Below are 18903 nucleotides of genomic sequence, written 5' to 3' on the forward strand. Positions count from 1 at the left end.
CCACTGAAAGGTCTAAGGTGGCTTTCGTAGTCAGCCTTCTGTCCGGAAAAGCCCTGTCATGGGCCACACCGCTCTGGGACCGCAATGACCCCGTCACTGCCTCTGTACACTCCTTCTTCTCGGAAATCCGAAGTGTCTTTGAGGAACCTGCCCGAGCCTCTTCTGCTGAGACTGCCCTGTTGAACCTGGTCCAGGGTAATTCTTCCGTTGGCGAGTATGCCGTACAATTCCGTACTCTTGCTTCAGAATTGTCCTGGAATAATGAGGCCCTCTGCGCGACCTTCAAAAAAGGCCTATCCAGCAACATTAAAGATGTTCTGGCCGCACGAGAAATTCCTGCTAATCTACATGAACTTATTCACCTAGCCACTCGCATTGACATGCGTTTTTCCGAAAGGCGTCAGGAACTCCGCCAAGATATGGACTCTGTTCGCACGAGGCGTTTCTTCTCCTCGGCTCCTCTCTCCTCTGGTCCCCTGCAATCTGTTCCTGTGCCTCCCGCCGTGGAGGCTATGCAGGTCGACCGGTCTCGCCTGACACCTCAAGAGAGGACACGACGCCGTATGGAGAACCTCTGCCTGTACTGTGCTAGTACCGAACACTTCCTGAGAGATTGTCCTATCCGTCCTCCCCGCCTGGAAAGACGTACGCTGACTCCGCACAAAGGTGAGACAGTCCTTGATGTCTACTCAGCTTCTCCACGTCTTACTGTGCCTGTGCGGATGTCTGCCTCTGCCTTCTCCTTCTCTACAGTGGCCTTCTTGGATTCTGGATCTGCAGGAAATTTTATTTTGGCCTCTCTCGTCAACAGGTTCAACATCCCGGTGACCAGTCTCGCCAGACCCCTCTACATCAATTGTGTAAATAATGAAAGATTGGACTGTACCATACGTTTCCGCACGGAGCCCCTTCTTATGAGCATCGGATCTCATCATGAGAGGATTGAACTTTTGGTCCTCCCCAATTGCACCTCGGAAATTCTCCTTGGACTTCCCTGGCTTCAACTTCATTCCCCTACCCTGGATTGGTCCACTGGGGAGATCAAGAGTTGGGGGTCCTCTTGTTCCAAGAACTGTCTAAAACCGGTTCCCAGTAACCCTTGCCGTAACTCTGTGGTTCCTCCAGTAACCGGTCTCCCTAAGGCCTATATGGACTTCGCGGATGTTTTCTGCAAAAAACAAGCTGAGACTCTACCTCCTCACAGGCCTTATGATTGCCCTATCGACCTCCTCCCGGGCACTACTCCACCCCGGGGCAGAATTTATCCTCTCTCTGCCCCAGAGACTCTTGCCATGTCCGAATACGTCCAGGAGAATCTAAAAAAGGGCTTTATCCATAAATCCTCCTCTCCTGCCGGAGCCGGATTTTTCTTTGTGTCCAAAAAGGATGGCTCCCTACGTCCTTGCATTGACTACCGCGGTCTTAATAAAATCACGGTTAAGAACCGCTACCCCTTACCCCTCATCTCTGAACTCTTTGATCGCCTCCAAGGTGCCCACATCTTCACTAAATTGGACTTAAGAGGCGCCTATAACCTCATCCGCATCAGAGAGGGGGACGAGTGGAAAACGGCATTTAACACCAGAGATGGACACTTTGAGTATCTGGTCATGCCCTTTGGACTGTGCAACGCCCCTGCCGTCTTCCAAGACTTTGTCAATGAAATTTTTCGTGATCTGTTATACTCCTGTGTTGTTGTATATCTGGACGATATCCTAATTTTTTCTGCCAATCTAGAAGAACACCGCCAGCATGTCCGTATGGTTCTTCAGAGACTTCGTGACAACCAACTCTATGCCAAAATTGAGAAATGTCTGTTTGAATGCCAATCTCTTCCTTTTCTAGGATATTTGGTCTCTGGCCAGGGACTACAGATGGATCCAGACAAACTCTCTGCCGTCTTAGATTGGCCACGCCCCTCCGGACTCCGTGCTATCCAACGCTTTTTGGGGTTCGCCAATTATTACAGGCAATTTATTCCACATTTTTCTACCATTGTGGCTCCTATCGTGGCTTTAACCAAAAAAAATGCTGATCCCAAGTCCTGGCCTCCTCAAGCAGAAGACGCCTTTAAACGACTCAAGTCTGCCTTTTCTTCGGCTCCCGTCCTCTCCAGACCTGACCCTTCCAAACCCTTCCTATTGGAGGTTGATGCCTCCTCAGTGGGAGCTGGAGCTGTTCTTCTACAAAAAAATTCTTCCGGGAATGCTGTCACTTGTGGTTTTTTCTCTAGGACCTTCTCTCCAGCGGAGAGGAACTACTCCATCGGGGATCGAGAGCTTCTAGCCATTAAATTAGCACTTGAGGAATGGAGACATCTGCTGGAGGGATCAAGTTCTCCTGTTATTATCTACACCGACCACAAGAACCTCTCCTACCTCCAGTCTGCCCAACGGCTGAATCCTCGCCAGGCCCGGTGGTCTCTGTTCTTTGCCCGATTTAATTTTGAGATTCACTTTCGTCCTGCCGATAAGAACATTAGGGCCGATGCTCTCTCTCGTTCCTCGGATGCCTCAGAAGTTGAACTCTCTCCGCAACACATCATTCCACCTGACTGCCTGATCTCCACTTCTCCTGCCTCCATCAGGCAGACTCCTCCAGGAAAGACCTTTGTTTCTCCTCGCCAACGCCTCGGAATCCTCAAATGGGGTCACTCCTCCCATCTCGCAGGTCATGCGGGTATCAAGAAATCTGTGCAACTCATCTCCCGCTTCTATTGGTGGCCGACTCTGGAGACGGATGTTGTGGACTTTGTGCGTGCCTGCACTATCTGTGCCCGGGATAAGACTCCTCGCCAGAAGCCCGCTGGTTTTCTTCATCCTCTGCCTGTCCCCGAACAGCCTTGGTCTCTGATTGGTATGGATTTTATTACTGATTTACCCCCTTCCCGTGGCAACACTGTTATTTGGGTGGTCGTTGATCGATTCTCCAAAATGGCACATTTCATCCCTCTTCCTGGTCTTCCTTCTGCACCTCAGTTGGCTAAACAATTTTTTGTACACATTTTTCGTCTTCACGGATTGCCTACGCAGATTGTCTCGGATAGAGGCGTCCAATTCGTGTCTAAATTCTGGAGGGCTCTCTGTAAACAACTCAAGATTAAATTAAATTTTTCTTCTGCATATCATCCCCAGTCCAATGGACAAGTAGAAAGGATTAACCAGATCTTGGGTGATTATTTGCGACATTTTGTTTCCTCCCGCCAGGATGACTGGGCAGATCTCCTCCCATGGGCCGAATTCTCGTATAACTTCAGGGTCTCTGAGTCTTCCTCCAAATCCCCATTTTTCGTGGTGTACGGCCGTCACCCTCTTCCCCCCCTCCCTACTCCCTTGCCCTCTGGTCTGCCCGCTGTGGATGAAATTTCTCGTGACCTTTCCATCATATGGAGAGAGACCCAAAATTCTCTCTTACAGGCTTCATCACGCATGAAGAAGTTCGCGGATAAGAAAAGAAGAGCTCCCCCCGTTTTTTTCCCCTGGAGACAAGGTATGGCTCTCCGCTAAATATGTCCGCTTCCGTGTCCCTAGCTACAAGTTGGGACCACGCTATCTTGGTCCTTTCAAAATTTTGTGTCAAATTAATCCTGTCTCTTATAAACTTCTTCTTCCTCCCTCTCTTCGTATCCCTAATGCCTTTCACGTCTCTCTTCTCAAACCACTCATCCTCAACCGTTTTTCTCCCAAGTCTGTTCCTCCCACTCCTGTTTCCGGCTCCTCGGACATCTTCTCGGTCAAAGAAATTTTAGCTGCCAAAAAGGTCAGAGGGAAAAATTTTTTTTTAGTGGACTGGGAGGGTTGTGGTCCTGAAGAGAGATCCTGGGAACCTGAGGACAACATCCTAGACAAAAGTCTGCTCCTCAGGTTCTCAGGCTCTAAGAAGAGGGGGAGACCCAAGGGGGGGGGTACTGTTACGCCGAGCGCTCCGGGTCCCCGCTCCTCCCCGGAGCGCTCGCTTCACTCTCCCCGCGGCAGCGCTCCGGTCACGTCCTCTGACCCGGGGCGCTGCGATTCCGCTGCCAGCCGGGATGCAATTCGCGATGCGGGTAGCGCCCGCTCGCGATGCGCACCCCGGCTCCCCTACCTGACTCGCTCTCCGTCTGTTCTGTCCCGGCGCGCGCGGCCCCGCTCCCTAGGGCGCGCGCGCGCCGGGTCTCTGCGATTTAAAGGGCCACTGCGCCGCTGATTGGCGCAGTGGTTCCAATTAGTGTTTACACCTGTGCACTTCCCTATATCACCTCACTTCCCCTTCACTCCCTCGCCGGATCTTGTTGCCTTAGTGCCAGTGAAAGCGTTCCTTGTGTGTTCCTTGCCTGTGTTTCCAGACCTTCTGCCGTTGCCCCTGACTACGATCCTTGCTGCCTGCCCCGACCTTCTGCTACGTCCGACCTTGCTTCTGTCTACTCCCTTGTACCGCGCCTATCTTCAGCAGCCAGAGAGGTGAGCCGTTGCTAGTGGATACGACCTGGTCACTACCGCCGCAGCAAGACCATCCCGCTTTGCGGCGGGCTCTGGTGAAAACCAGTAGTGGCTTAGAACCGGTCCACTAGCACGGTCCACGCCAATCCCTCTCTGGCACAGAGGATCCACTACCTGCCAGCCGGCATCGTGACAGTTTATACATAAGTTATATGTGGACAAAGTATATTGGGACAATACAACAAGTAAGTTTAACTGGATTAACAGAACTATTGGTGGCAATACCGTGTATTTTATTGTGGCAATTTTATGAGGTGGCTTCACAAGGGCCCTGTACACCACCTGTACATTTATGTTTTTATATATTGTATGACAAGTAAATATTTTGCTATCCAAATATCTTTAGACTTTGAGCCCCAGCATTCTTTTGCTATTATTTGCTTTTTTTACACCGTGGGTATAGGTGTTGGGTTGGATTGCTCAGTCTAGCCAGTGCCATTTAGAGATAATTGAGCCATTTCCGCTCAATCATTTTTTTAAGTATTAAAAGAAAACCCATATAAATCGGTATCCTTGTAACCGTATGGACCTACAGAATAGGGATAATGTGTCATTTTTACCGAAAAGTGCACTGCGTAGAAACAGGAGCCCCCTAAATTAACCCCTTCATGACCCAGCCCATTTTCACCTTCATGACCTGGGCATTTTTTGAAAATCTGACCACTGTCACTTTAAACATTAATAACTCTGGAATGCTTTTACTTATCATTCTGATTCCGAGATTGTTTTTTCGTGACATATTCTACTTTATGTTATCGGTAAAATTTCATTGATATTTGTATCCTTTCTTGGTAAAAAATCTAAAAATTTCATGAAAATTTTGAAAATTTAGCATTTTTCTAACTTTGAAAGTCTCTGCTTGAAAGGAAAATGGATATTCCAAATAAATTACATATTGATTCACATATACAATATGTCTACTTTGTGTTTGCATTAAAAAATTGACAAGTTTTTACTTTTGGAAGACATCAGAGGGCTTCAAAGTTCCGCAGCAATTTTCCAATTTTTCTCAAGATTTTCAAAATCGTAATTTTTCAGGGCCCAGTTCAGGTTGGAAGTGGATTTTAAGGATCTTCATATTAGAAATACCCCATAAATGACCCCATTATAAAAACTGCACCCCCAAAGTATTCAAAATGACATTCAGTAAGTGTTTTAACCCTTTAGGTGTTTCACAGGAATAGCAGCAAAGTGAAGGAGAAAATTCTAAATCTTCATTTTTTACACTCGCATTTTCTTGTAGACCCAATTTTTGAATTTTTACAAGGGGTAAAAGGAGAGAAATCACCCTAAAATTGGTAACCCAATTTCTCTTGAGTAAGGAAATACCTCATATGCGTATGTAAAGTGTTCGGCGGGCGCAGTAGAGGGCTCAGAAGGGAAGGAGCGACAATGGGATTTTGGAGAGTGAGTTTTTCTGAAAGGGTTTTTGGGGGGCATGTCCCATTTAGGAAGCCCCTATGGTGCCAGAACAGTGGACCCCCCCCACATGTGACCCCATTTTGGAAACTATACCCCTCATGGAATTTAATAAGGGGTGCAGTGAGCATTTACACCCCACTGGCGTTTGACAGATATTTGAAACAGTGGACTGTGAAAATCAAAAATTTTATTTTTCATTTTCACAGACCACTGTTCCAAAAATCTGTCATACACCAGTGGGGTGTAAATGCTCACTGCACCCCTTATTACATTCTGTGAGGGGTGTAGTTTCCAAAATGGGGTCACATGTGGATATTTATTGTTTTGCGTTTGACAGAACTGCTGTAACAATCAGCCACCCCTGTGCAAATCGCCTCAAATGTACATGGTGCACTCTCCCTTCTGGGCCTTGTTGTGCGCCCCCAGAGCACTTTGCGCCCACATATGGGGTATCTCCGTACTCAGGAGAAATTGCGTTACAAATTTAGAGGGTCTTTTTTCCCTTTTACCTCTTGTGAAAATGAAAAGTATAGGGCAACACCAGCATGTCAGTGTAAAAAATTTATTTTTTTACACTAACATGCTGGTGTAGACCCCAACTTCACCTTTTCATAAGGGGTTAAAGAAGAAAAAGCCCCCCAAAATTTGTAAGGCAATTTCTCCCGAGTACGGCGATACCCCATATGTGTCCCAAAACTGTTGCCCTGAAATACGACAGGGCTCCAAAGTGAGAGAGCGCCATGCGCATTTGAGGCCTGAATTAGGGATTTGCATAGCAGTGGACATAGGGGTATTCTACGCCAGTGATTCCCAAACAGGGTGCCTCCAGCTGTTGCAAAACTCCCAGCATGCCTGGACAGTCAATGGCTGTCCGGCAATACTGGGAGTTATTATTTTGCAACAGCTGGAGGCTCCGTTTTGGAAACAGTAGCGTACCAGACGTTTTTCATTTTTTGGGGGGAGGGGGGCTGTGTAGGGGTATGTGTATATGTAGTGTTTTTTACTTTTTATTTTAGGTTAGTGTCAGTGTAGTGTAGTGTTTTTAGGGTACAGTCACATGGGCAGAGGTTCACAGCAAGTTTGCCGCTGGAAGTTTGAGCTGCAGCGCAAAATTTGCGCCATCTCAAACTTGCAGCACTCACTGTAAACCTCCGCCCATGTGAGTGTACCCTGTACATTCACATTGGGGGGAGGGGGCAAACATCCAGCTGTTGCAAACTCCGAGCATGCCCTTTGGCTGTCCGTGCATGCTGGGAGTTGTAGTTTTGCAACAGCTGGAGGAACGCTGGTTTGGAAACACTAAGTTAAGTAATAAACTTTCAAGTGTTTTGCAACCAAACTTAGTGTTTCCAAACCAGTGTGCCTCCAGCTGTTGCAAAACTACAACTCCCAGCATGCATGGTCTGTCAGTGCATGCTGGGAGTTATAGTTTTGCAACAATTGCAACAGCTGGAGGCACTGAGGTAGGAAACGGACAATGTTTCCCAACTAGTGTGCCTCCAGTTGTTGCAAAACTACAACTCCCAGCATGCCCAGACTGCCAAGGCATGCTGGAAGTTGTAGTTCGGCAATATCTGAAGGATCAGATGTTGCCGAACTACAACTTCCAGCATGCTTGGGCAGTCTGGGCATGCTGGGAGTTGTAGTTTTGCAACATCTGGAGGTCCACAGTTTGGAGACCACTGTATAATGGTCTCCAATCTGTGCTCTTCCAGATGTTAGAGAACTACAACTCCCAGCATGCCTGGACAGACTGAGCATGCTTAGATTTGTAGTTTTGCAACATCTGGAAGAGCACAGATTGGAGACCATTATACCGTGGTCTCCAAACTGTGGACCTCCAGATATTGCAAAACTACAACTCCCAGCATGCCCAGAAAGCCAAAGGCTGTCTGGGCATGCTGGGAGTTGCAGTTTTGAAACTCTCAGAGGCAGCAGTGAGATCGCTTTACGGCGATCTCACTGCTGCCAATGAAGATGCCGCACTGCTGCCGGAAACTCACCTCCGGGACGCAGCGCAGCCGGGACCGCACGAAGGACGCCGGGACCGCACGGAGGACGCCGGGACCGCCGGGACCGCTCGGGACACCGCTCCGACGGGTAAGTGACGCCGGGGGACGGGTCAGGGACACTTAGCAGAGCGGTGTGTGTCCCGATCCCCGTGATCGGGACTCACACACCGCGCTGCTAAGTATTCTAAGTATTCTAAGTATTCTAAGATTTGACCAGCTGATAGCAGCAATCGCTGGGGGGGGGTGGGGGATGAAACCCCCCGTGGTCGCACGGTAAGATGGCTGGCTATCAGTGATAGCCACCATCTTTCCGGGCGCTGCGGGATGCCGCGAGTAGCGGCAGTAATGTCCATGACGTACCTGTATGTCACGGGTCGGGAACACCTTGCCACCCATGACGTACAGGTATGTCATAGGTCGGGAAGGGGTTAAAAAATGGTGTTTTTTTATTTCACCCCACAAAATGTTTTTGTTTCATTTCGCCACAGTTTATATTATAAAATAAGTGATGTTATTACAAATTACAATTTGTGATGCAAAAAACAAGACCTTTTATGGGTCAATAGGTGCAAAATTGAAAGCATTATAATTTTTAGAAGGGAAGAAGGAAAAAACAAAAGTGCAAAAATGAAAATTTGTTGCGTCCTTAAGGTGAAAATGTGCAGAGTCCTTAAGGGGTTAAACAGCCATAACTTATTTTTTTTTCCATCTACAAACTCCCAAAAAATTTGTATTTTGAAATGCCATCCTCCATTTGTCCATAAGATATGCTTAAAGGGGTACTCCGGTGAAAAACTTTTTTTTTTAAATCAACTGGTGCCAGAAACAGAGATGTCAGCAGAGAGCACTGTGCCTGTGATTCATCAGACAGCTCTGTGTTTGTAACGGAAAATAATTTCCACTGTAGTATTCAGCAGCTAATAAGTACAGGAATGATTAAGATTTTTTAATAGAAGTACCGTATATACTCGAGTATAAGCCGACCCGAGTATAAGCCGAGACCCCTAATTTCAACCCAAAATCCCAGGAAAAGTTATTGACTCGAGTATAAGCCTAGGGTGGGAAATACCTCATCCCCCCCCTGTCATCATCCAGACCCGTCATTAACATCCTCATCATCATCCCCTTGTCATCATCCCACACATCCCCCCTTCATCATCCCCTTATCATCCCACACATCCCCCCCTTCATCATCCCCTTATCATCCCACACATCCCCCCTTCATCATCCCCTTATCATCCCACACATCCCCCCTTCATCCCACACATCCCCCCTTCATCATCCCCTTATCATCCCACACATCCCCCCCTTCATCATCCCCTTGTCATCATCCCACACATCCCCCCTTCATCATCCCCTTATCATCCCACACATCCCCCCTTCATCATCCCCTTGTCATCATCCCACACATCCCCCCTTCATCATCCCCTTATCATCCCACACATCCCCCCTTCATCATCCCCTTGTAATCATCCCACACCCCCCCTTCATCATCCCCTTGTCATCATCCCCACCCCCCTTCATCATCCCCACACCCCCCCTTCATCATCCTCTTCTCATCATTCGCCCTCAGTGGTCTTCAACCTGCGGACCTCCAGAGGTTTCAAAACTACAACTCCCAGCAAGCCCGGGCAGCCATCGGCTGTCCGGGCTTGCTGGGAGTTGTAGTTTTGAAACCTCCGGAGGTCCGCAGGTTGAAGACCACTGCGGCCTTCAACATGCGGACCTCCAGAGGTTTCAAAACTACAACTCCCAGCAAGCCCGGGCAGCCATCGGCTGTCCGGGCTTGCTGGGAGTTGTAGTTTTGAAACCTCCGGAGGTCCGCAGGTTGAAGACCACTGCGGCCTTCAACATGCGGACCTCCAGAGGTTTCAAAACTACAACTCCCAGCAAGCCCGGGCAGCCATCGGCTGTCCGGGCTTGCTGGGAGTTGTAGTTTTGAAACCTCCGGAGGTCCGCAGGTTGAAGACCACTGCGGCCTTCAACATCATCCAGCCCCCTCTCACCCCCCTTTAGTTCTGAGTACTCACCTCCGCTCGGCGCTGGTCCGGTCCTGCAGGGCTGTCCGGTGAGGAGGTCGTCCGGTGGGATAGTGGTTCCGGGCTGCTATCTTCACCGGGGGCGCCTCTTCTCCGCGCTTCCGGCCCGGAATAGAGCCGTTGCCTTGACAACGACGCATCTGCGTCGTTGTCAAGGCAACGTGACTATTCTGAGGCCGGGCCCGAAGCGCTTAGAAGAGGCCTCCCCGGTGAAGATAGCAGCCCGGAACCACTATCCCACCGGACGACCTCCTCACCGGACAGCCCTGCAGGACCGGACCAGCGCCGAGCGGAGGTGAGTACTCAGAACTAAAGGGGGGTGAGAGGGGGCTGGATGATGTTGAAGGCCGCAGTGGTCTTCAACCTGCGGACCTCCGGAGGTTTCAAAACTACAACTCCCAGCAAGCCCGGACAGCCGATGGCTGCCCTGGCTTGCTGGGAGTTGTAGTTTTGAAACCTCTGGAAGTCCGCAGGTTGAAGACCACTGCGGGTGGGGGAGTTCACTCGAGTATAAGCCGAGGGGGGTGTTTTCAGCACGAAAAATCGTGCTGAAAAACTCGGCTTATACTCGAGTATATACGGTAATTTACAAATCTGTTTAACTTTCTGGCACTAGTTGATTTAACCGTTTAACGACGCAGGACGTATATTTACGTCCTGCGCCGGCTCCTGCGATATGAAGCGGGGTCGCGCTGCTACCCCGCATCACATCGCGTCGGTCTCAGCGCTCATCAATGGCCGGGACCCGTGGCTAATAACACACATCGCCGATCGCGGCGATGTGAGGTATTAACCCTTTAGAAGCGGTGGTCAAAGCTGACCTCCGCTTCTAAAGCGAAAGTGAAAGTATCCCGGCTAGTCAGTCGGGCTGTTCGGGACCGCCGCAGTGAAATCGCGGTGTCCCGAACAGCTTACAGGACACCAGGAGGGCCCTTACCTGCCTCCTCGGTGTCCGATCGGCGAATGACTGCTCCGTGTCTGAGATCCAGGCAGGAGCAGTCAAGTGCCGATAACACTGATCACAGGCGTGTTAATACACGCCTGTGATCAGGATGAGAGATCAGTGTGTGCAGTGTTATAGGTCCCTATGGGACCTATAACACTGCAAAAAAAAAGTAAAAAAAAAAGTGTTAATAAAGGTCATTTAACCCCTTCCCTAATAAAAGATTGAATCACCCCCCTTTTCCCATAAAAAAAATAGTGTATATAAAAATAAAATATGTGGTATCGCCGCATGCGGAAATGTTCAAACTATAAAAATATATAATTAATTAAACCGCAAGGTCAATGGCGTACGCGCAAAAAGATTCCAAAGTCCAAAAAAGCGTATTTTGGTCACTTTTTATTCCATTAAAAAATGAATAAAAAGTGATCAAAAAGTCCGATCAAAACAAAAATCATACCGATAAAAACTTCGCAAAAAATGAGCCCTCATACCGCCCTGTACGTAGAAAAATAAAAAAGTTATAGGGGTCTAAATTTTCCTGCATGTAGTTATGATTTTTTCCAGAAGTACGACAAAATCAAACCTATATAAGTAGGGGATCATTTTAACCGTATGGACCTACAGAATAATGGTAAGGTGTCATTTTTACCGAAATATGCACTGCGTAGAAACGGAAGCCCTCAAAATTTACAAAATGGCATTTTTTTCTTCGATTTTGTCGCACAATGATTTTTTTTCCGTTTCGTTGTGAATTTTTTGGTAAAATGACTGATGTCACTGCAAAGTAGAATTGGTGACGCAAAAAATAAGCCATAATATGGATTTTTAGGTGGAAAATTGAAAGGGTTATGATTTTTAAAAGGTAAGGAGGAAAAAACGAAAGTGCAAAAACGGAAAAACCCTGAGTCCTTAAGGGGTTAAAAAAAAGTTTTTCACCGGGGTACCCCTTTAAAAACAAAAAAAGAAAATATTTGTGAGGTGAAATTTGAAAAAAAAAACTAATTACAGGGGGGGGGGGCTTCTTTTTTACGCACTTTACTGTGCGATCAAACTAACATTTGATATTTTGATTCTTTTTATTTGTATAGTTTTCATTATGTTTTACTATTTTGAGAAAGTTTTGAGAACTTTTAAGAATAAAAATATCATTTAAATTGCCACTTTTTGACCCCTATATCTTTTTTACATTTATGCCTATGGAGCTGTTTTGAGGCTTACATTTTGCCCCATAATTTTTTGTTTTCTTTCTTGGTACAGTTTTGACAAAAAGAAAAAATTGTAGACATTCAAAAGTTCAGCCAAAAGTGAACTGTAAAATCAAAGCCTTCTAAAGGTTTCCTGGATTTATTTATTAACAATGATAATAATAATAATAATAATAATAATAATAGATATATGCACATAGTTGTAGAATAAAACACACAATTTTTTTTCAGTTTAATGTTTCTGTATGAATGTATGAATGTACATAATAATGTTGTTGAGAAAGTACTAGTTGGCTGCCAACTGTGTTCAAGTCCCCCAAAGATACGAACAGTATAATTAAGATTAAATTTAGGGTCACTTGTGCCATACTTTGCTGCATATTATCTTGCTTATTTGCTGCTGTGTATTTTCCTACCCATTGACGTTTATGGGTCACAAAATCATCTGCAGAAAATATGCAGCAAAATATGGTATATGTGACCCTACCCTAAGGGGGATAGTATCAAGTGTGATCTTTTTGCCGTCTAGCATAAACTACAAATAACCGCACAATTTCTGGGTTTCTGCAGATGGTGTGCAATTATGTGCAGTTTTTGCTGCAGCTCACAAAAGTGGTGTGGCCTAGTGGGAAGGGAGTGTGGTTTCAGGTAAAGGGGGCATGGCTATCATGTTTGCTAGATTTTTGACAGTTTACACTGACAAGCTGCTGTTAAAATCTTTGCTAGCTCAGAGCTAGCATATATTTTAGCATGAGCACACAGACTAGCTGGATTTATGTAGAGTTCTCATGTGACAAAATGTTAAACAACTGAATGCAAACCTTACCGTGACAATTTCTCCTTCAGCTGATGCTGTCACAGCCACGGCTGTTAATGCAGATTCTTTAGCTGCTTTTATCATTGCCTGTTTAGCCTGTTGATTGGTAAAATAATTTACCGCTGCAAACTCAATGAGCGCAGAAAAGACAAATGCGAAGCAAACAGCTATGAACCAATCCATGGCAGTTGCATAGGACACTTTGGGGAAGGAATGTCTTGCGCTGATACTTAGAGTGGTCATTGTTAGAACCGTTGTAATTCCTTCAAAACAACATGAAAATGATACAATTTGAATTTTTAAAGAATTGATTTATAGCCATTTTTAAATAAAAAAACGCACATGTGCAAGAGAATTAAGGAGTATTGCTTTAAACAGATGTATAATAAAATAGACTTTTTCCCTTAAAAACATGGACGTTTGGGCAAACACTTAATTTCTGAAGATGATTCGCCTAAATATGCCTTAGAAAAATTGAAGAAACCACCCAATATTGCAAGCTAACAACCTAAGTGCTGTGGGTTATATAGAGAACAACTACAATATTGGTTGAATGAATGGCTACACATTTAGAATTTAGCTAAAAAAAAACTGCAACTGTTTAGAATAAAGAACAACTGTCTTATGGCAAAACTGTCTTACTTGCCCATAGCAAACAATTAGAGCTCACATTTTAGGGTACCATGACAAAAGCTGTGGTCTTACTATTGGTTACTATGGACAAGAAAGCCAACATGAGCTGTGTCTGGTATTGCAACTGATTCCTATTAACTTGAAACAATATCAGACATATCTAGAATGGTGCACTTTTAGAAAATACCACAAAAAAAGAAAAAAAAGGATAAATAAAAATGTATCATTATTTTGAAAAAAAGGTTAGCATCGGTACATAATGGCACATAACTAGTCTAAGATCCATACCAGCAACCGTCCTTGCTGGAACCGATTCTTTGTTGATCCAAAACACAACTTGAGACAAGACAACAGTCATGCTGCATGGGATGTATGTATGGATGATGTAATACCCTATTTTCCTTCGGAGATAGAAGAACACAACTTGCTGAGAATATTCACCTACAACAAACGAGCAATGGATGACAAATGAGTGGTGACGTGTTATGGAAGGACCACTGAGCATAAGTCATACCAAAAACTGTTCTGGCTGGAACAGATTCCTTGTTGATCCAAAAAGAAACCTGGGAAAGAATGACGGTCATTATGCAAGGGATATAGGTTTGTATCACAAAATAGCCCATTTTTCTTTGCAGATGGAAATGTACCGTCATAACAACATATTCACCTGTTGATGAGAAATATAGAGCCACGATGATATTAATAATCTCAAACATAATGAGTAAAGAAAAAAAAAATAACCTCATGCACAAAACAAATAAGCTGAATGATAGCACTTGGAGGTCCAGCAAATCCCTAACAATGTATAGAAGCTCCATAGTTCTATGGAACAGTATATGGTGCAAAACTGTATTAAATCAAAGGCACATGTACTTACGGTAGGGGACCAATTGACGTTCATAGGCACGTCCATAATGTCGTAGTGTTTGTTCATGTTCTTTTTGTTATTTTCACTTAAATTATACATGTTCTTTCTTTTTAAACAATGGGTAATACTTCATAGTTTTAACAGTTCTAGGTTTTCTGTTGGCAATCATAATTGATATACAGTACAATAGCCCAAATTAATTAGGGTATTTATCAATTAAATTATTTTTAATGAAGGCATATGGGCACGTTTTAAACCCTTTGATTTTAATAAATTGCATGTACATTTATAATCCACATGCACAATTAAGAATAACCATGTCCCTTCATCCTAGTATTATAACCTTAATAGATGCCAAATTCCCTTTTATCATGAGACACCTCTATTAATATTTTGAAATCCACAGTGTAATAGATATTAAAGCCCTATATGCCTTCAATTTCCTTTCTATTTTATATACAGCGGAGAGGGATCTCCTTAGTTGCCAGTCACTTTTGCTGGAACCATCATAGTACTTAACCCCTTAACGACCACGAACGTAAATGTACATCCTGGTTTGGCGGTACTTCGCACACCAAGATGTACATTTACGGTCTGAGTATGACTGCGAGCATCGGGTATCAGCAGCTGGGGAACCGCCGGTAATGGCCGACATCCGCGATCACGCGGATGTCTGCCATTAGGCCCTCAGATGCCGTGATCAATACAGATCAGGGCATCTGTGGCAAAGCGCATGTTAAAATAGATCATCTGTAATGGCGGACGGAGGTCCCCTCACCTGCCTTCGTTCGTCTCCCGGCGTCTCCTGCTCTGGTCTGAGATCGAGCAGACCAGAGCAGAAGATCACCGATAATGCTGATCAGTGCTATGCTCTATGCATAGCACTGAACAGTATTAGCAATCAAATGATTGCTATAGATAGTCCCCTATGGGGACATAAAAAGTGTAAAAAAAAATAAGTTGAAACATTTAAAAATAAAAAAAAGTAAAAAATCCCCTCCCCCAATAAAAATGAAAATTGTCAGTTTTTCCCATTTTACCCCCAAAAAGCGTAATTTTTTTTAATAAACATATTTGGTATCGCCACATGCATAAATGTCTGAACTATTAAAATATAATGTTAATGATCCCGTACGGTGAATGGCGTAAACGTAAAAAATGAAAAAACAGTCCAAAAATGCTTATTTTTTGTCACATTTTATTCCCCCCCAAAATTATTAAAAATTATCTAAAAGTGTTATAGATGCAAATGTGGTATCGATAAAAAGTACAGATGATGGTGCAAAAATGAGCCCTCATACCTGCCCTATATACCGAAAGATGAAAAGGTTATAGCTGGTCAAAATAGGATGATTTTAGATTACTTATTTTGTACAAAAAGATTTAGATTTATTTTAAGCAGTACAAAAATATAAAAGTATCTAGCCATGGGTATCATTTTAATCATATTGACCCACAGAATAAAGAACACATGTAATTTTTACCGTAAAGAGTACAGTGTTTGAAAATGAAACTCTCCAAAATGTGCAAAATTGTGGTTTTCATTAAAATTTCCTCCCTAAAAAAATAGTTTTTTGGGTTCGCCCAACCCAAAATAAAATTGACTTGGTTCGTAAGGGGTTAAGGTTTATTTATTTCACAAAATTCTTTACCTTTTGATAAACATTGCCCATTGTGATACTTCACACCTTCTTAACAAAAATAAGACCATAAGTGGCCAAATATATTTGGGCCCGGATCCCCTAGATTTGCTTCTAAGATGAACTAGAGACAGAAGAGGAACAGGCTTACCATAACTATGGTTTTCCTCTTAAACCTTTTATTATGCCTTAGACCTCCCAGAATCCCATCCTCCAGCCATGGACCCTCTTTTTTGTCTCCATGGTCTTTACTGGTTTAGGACATCTTTTTCGTAAATAGGTACTTTCTATATAGCCAGGGCCTCTGACACATTTTTATGAAAATTCACAGTTTCCAAAAGGTTGGGAAAGATACCCCACCTGAGGCAGGTGTCTTTAACTCCTTCAGGACCAAGCCCATTTTGGCCTTAAGGACCAGAGCGTTTTTTGCACATCTGACCACTGTCACTTTAAACATTAATAACTCTGGAATGCTTTTAGTTATCATTCTGATTCCGAGATTGTTTTTTCGTGACATATTCTACTTTAACATGGTGGTAAATTTTTGTGGTAACTTGCATCCTTTCCTTGTGAAAAATCCTAAAATTTGATGAAAAATTTGAAAATTTTGCATTTTTCTAACTTTGAAGCTCTCTGCTTGTAAGGAAAATGTATATTACAAATAAAAAATTTTTTTATTCACATATACAATATGTCTACTTTATGTTTGCATCATAAAAGTGACGAGATTTTACTTTTGGAAGACACCAGAGGGCTTCAAAGTTCAGCAGCAATTTTCCAATTTTTCTCAAAATTTTCAAACTCACTATTTTTCAGGGACCAGTTCAGGTTTGAAGTGGATTTGAAGGGTCTTCTTATTAGAAATACCCCACAAAAGACCCCATTATAAAAACTGCACCCCCCAAAGTATTCAAAATGACATTCAGTCATCATTTTAACCCTTTAGGTGTTTCACAGGAATAGAAGCAAAGTGAAGGAGAAAATTCACAATCTTCATTTTTTACACTCGCATGTTCTTGTAGACCCAATTTTTAAATTTTTACAAGGGGTAAAAGGAGAAAATGTATACTTATATTTGTAGCCCAATTTCTCTCGAGTAAGCACATACCTCATATGTCTATGTAAAGTGTTCGGTGGGCGCAGTAGAGGGCTCAGAAGGGAAAGAGCGATAAGGGGATTTTGGAGAGTACGTTTTTCTGAAATGGTTTTTGGGGGCATGTTGCATTTAGGAAGCCCTTATGGTGCCAGAACAGCAAAAAACCCTCACATGGCATACCATTTTGGAAACTAGACCCCTTGAGGTACGTAACAAGGAATAAAGTGAGCCTTAATACCCCACATGTGTTTCACGACTTTTGCATATGTAAAAAAAATTTTTTTTTTTCACTAAAATGTGTGTTTCCCCCCAAATTTCACATTTTTCCAAGGGTTAATAGCAGGAAATACCCCCCAATATTTGTAACCCCTTCTCTTCTGAGTATGGAGGTACCCCATAAGTTGACCTGAAGTGCACTATGGGCGAACTACAATGCTCAGAAGAGAAGGAGTCATATTTGGCTTTTTGAGAGCAAATTTTGCTCGGAGGGCATGTCGAATTTAGGAAGCCCCTATGGTGCCAGAACAGCAAAAAATACCCACATGGCATACCATTTTGGAAACTAGACCCCTTGAGGAATGTAATAAGGAATAAAGTGAGCCTTAGTACCCCACAGGTGTTTCATGACTTTTGCATATGTAAAAAAAATAAAATAAATTTCCACTAAAATGTGTGTTTCCCCCCTAATTTCACCTTTTTGCAAGGGTTAATAGCAGAAAATACCCCCCAAAATTTGTAACCCCATCTCTTCTGAGTATGGAGGTACCCCATAAGTTGACCTGAAGTGCACTATGGGCGAACTACAATGCTCAGAAGAGAAGGAGTCATATTTGGCTTTTTGAGAGCAAATTTTGCTCGGGGAGCATGTCGCATTTAGGAAGCCCCTAAGGTGCCAGAACAGCAAAAAAAAACACACATGGCATACCATTTTGGAAACTAGACCCCTTGAGGAACGTAACAAGGGGTACAGTGAGCATTTGCCCCCCACTGGTGTCAGATCTTTGGAACAGTGGGCTGTACAAGTTTTCATTTTCATGGACCACTGTTCCAAAGATCCGTCAGACACCTGTGGGGGGTAAATTCTCACTGCACCCCTTATTACATTCCGTGAGGGGTGTCGTTTCCGAAATGGGGTCACATGTGGGGTTTTGTTTTTTTTGCGTTTGTCAAAACCGCTGTAACAATCAGCCACCCCTGTGCAAATCACCTCAAATGTACATGGTGCGCTCTCCCTTCTGGGCCTTGTTGTGCGCCCCCAGAGCCCTTTGCGCTCACATATGGGGTATCTCTGTAGTCGGGAGAAATTGCGTTACAAATTTTGGGGGGCTTTTTTCCCTTTTACCTCTTGTGAAAATGTAAAGTATAGGGCAACATCAGCATGTTAGTGTAAAAAATAAAAAAAATTTACACTAACATTCTGGTGTAGACCCCAACATTTCCTTTTCATGAAGGGTTAAAGAAGAAAAAGCCCCCCAAACCTTGTAACGCAATTTCTCCCGAGTACAGCGATACCCCATATGTGGCCCTAAACTGTTGCCCTGAAATACGACAGGGCTCCAAAGTGAGAGCGCCATGTGCATTTGAGGCCTAAATTAGGGATTTGCATAGGGGTGGACATAGGGGTATTCTACGCCAGTGATTCCCAAACAGGGTGCCTCCAGCTGTTGCAAAACTCCCAGCATGCCTGGACAGTCAACGGCTGTCCGACAATACTGGGAGTTGTTGTTTTTCAACAGCTGGAGGCTCT

The 18903-nt window shown here is 44.2% G+C and overlaps 1 protein-coding gene across 2 annotated transcripts in view; it reads right to left on the reverse strand.

The window, feature by feature from the left end:
* GABRA6 (gamma-aminobutyric acid type A receptor subunit alpha6) overlaps nt 1–18903 on the reverse strand; it is a 42788-nt gene that overhangs the window by 11815 nt on the left and 12070 nt on the right. Inside the window, exons 7-8 of one of the 2 annotated variants that reach the window (XM_056516670.1) lie at nt 14067–14219; nt 12929–13182 (exon numbers count right to left, since the gene is read on the reverse strand). In XM_056516670.1, the coding sequence (XP_056372645.1) occupies nt 12929–13182; nt 14067–14219 (407 nt within the window). The remainder of the gene's footprint in view (nt 1–12928; nt 13183–14066; nt 14220–18903) is intronic. The other variant, XM_056516671.1, reaches the window with a different exon arrangement.

This window comes from Hyla sarda, chromosome 4, assembly GCF_029499605.1.
Source record: "Hyla sarda isolate aHylSar1 chromosome 4, aHylSar1.hap1, whole genome shotgun sequence".
In the NCBI taxonomy this organism is placed as follows: Eukaryota; Metazoa; Chordata; class Amphibia; order Anura; family Hylidae; genus Hyla; species Hyla sarda.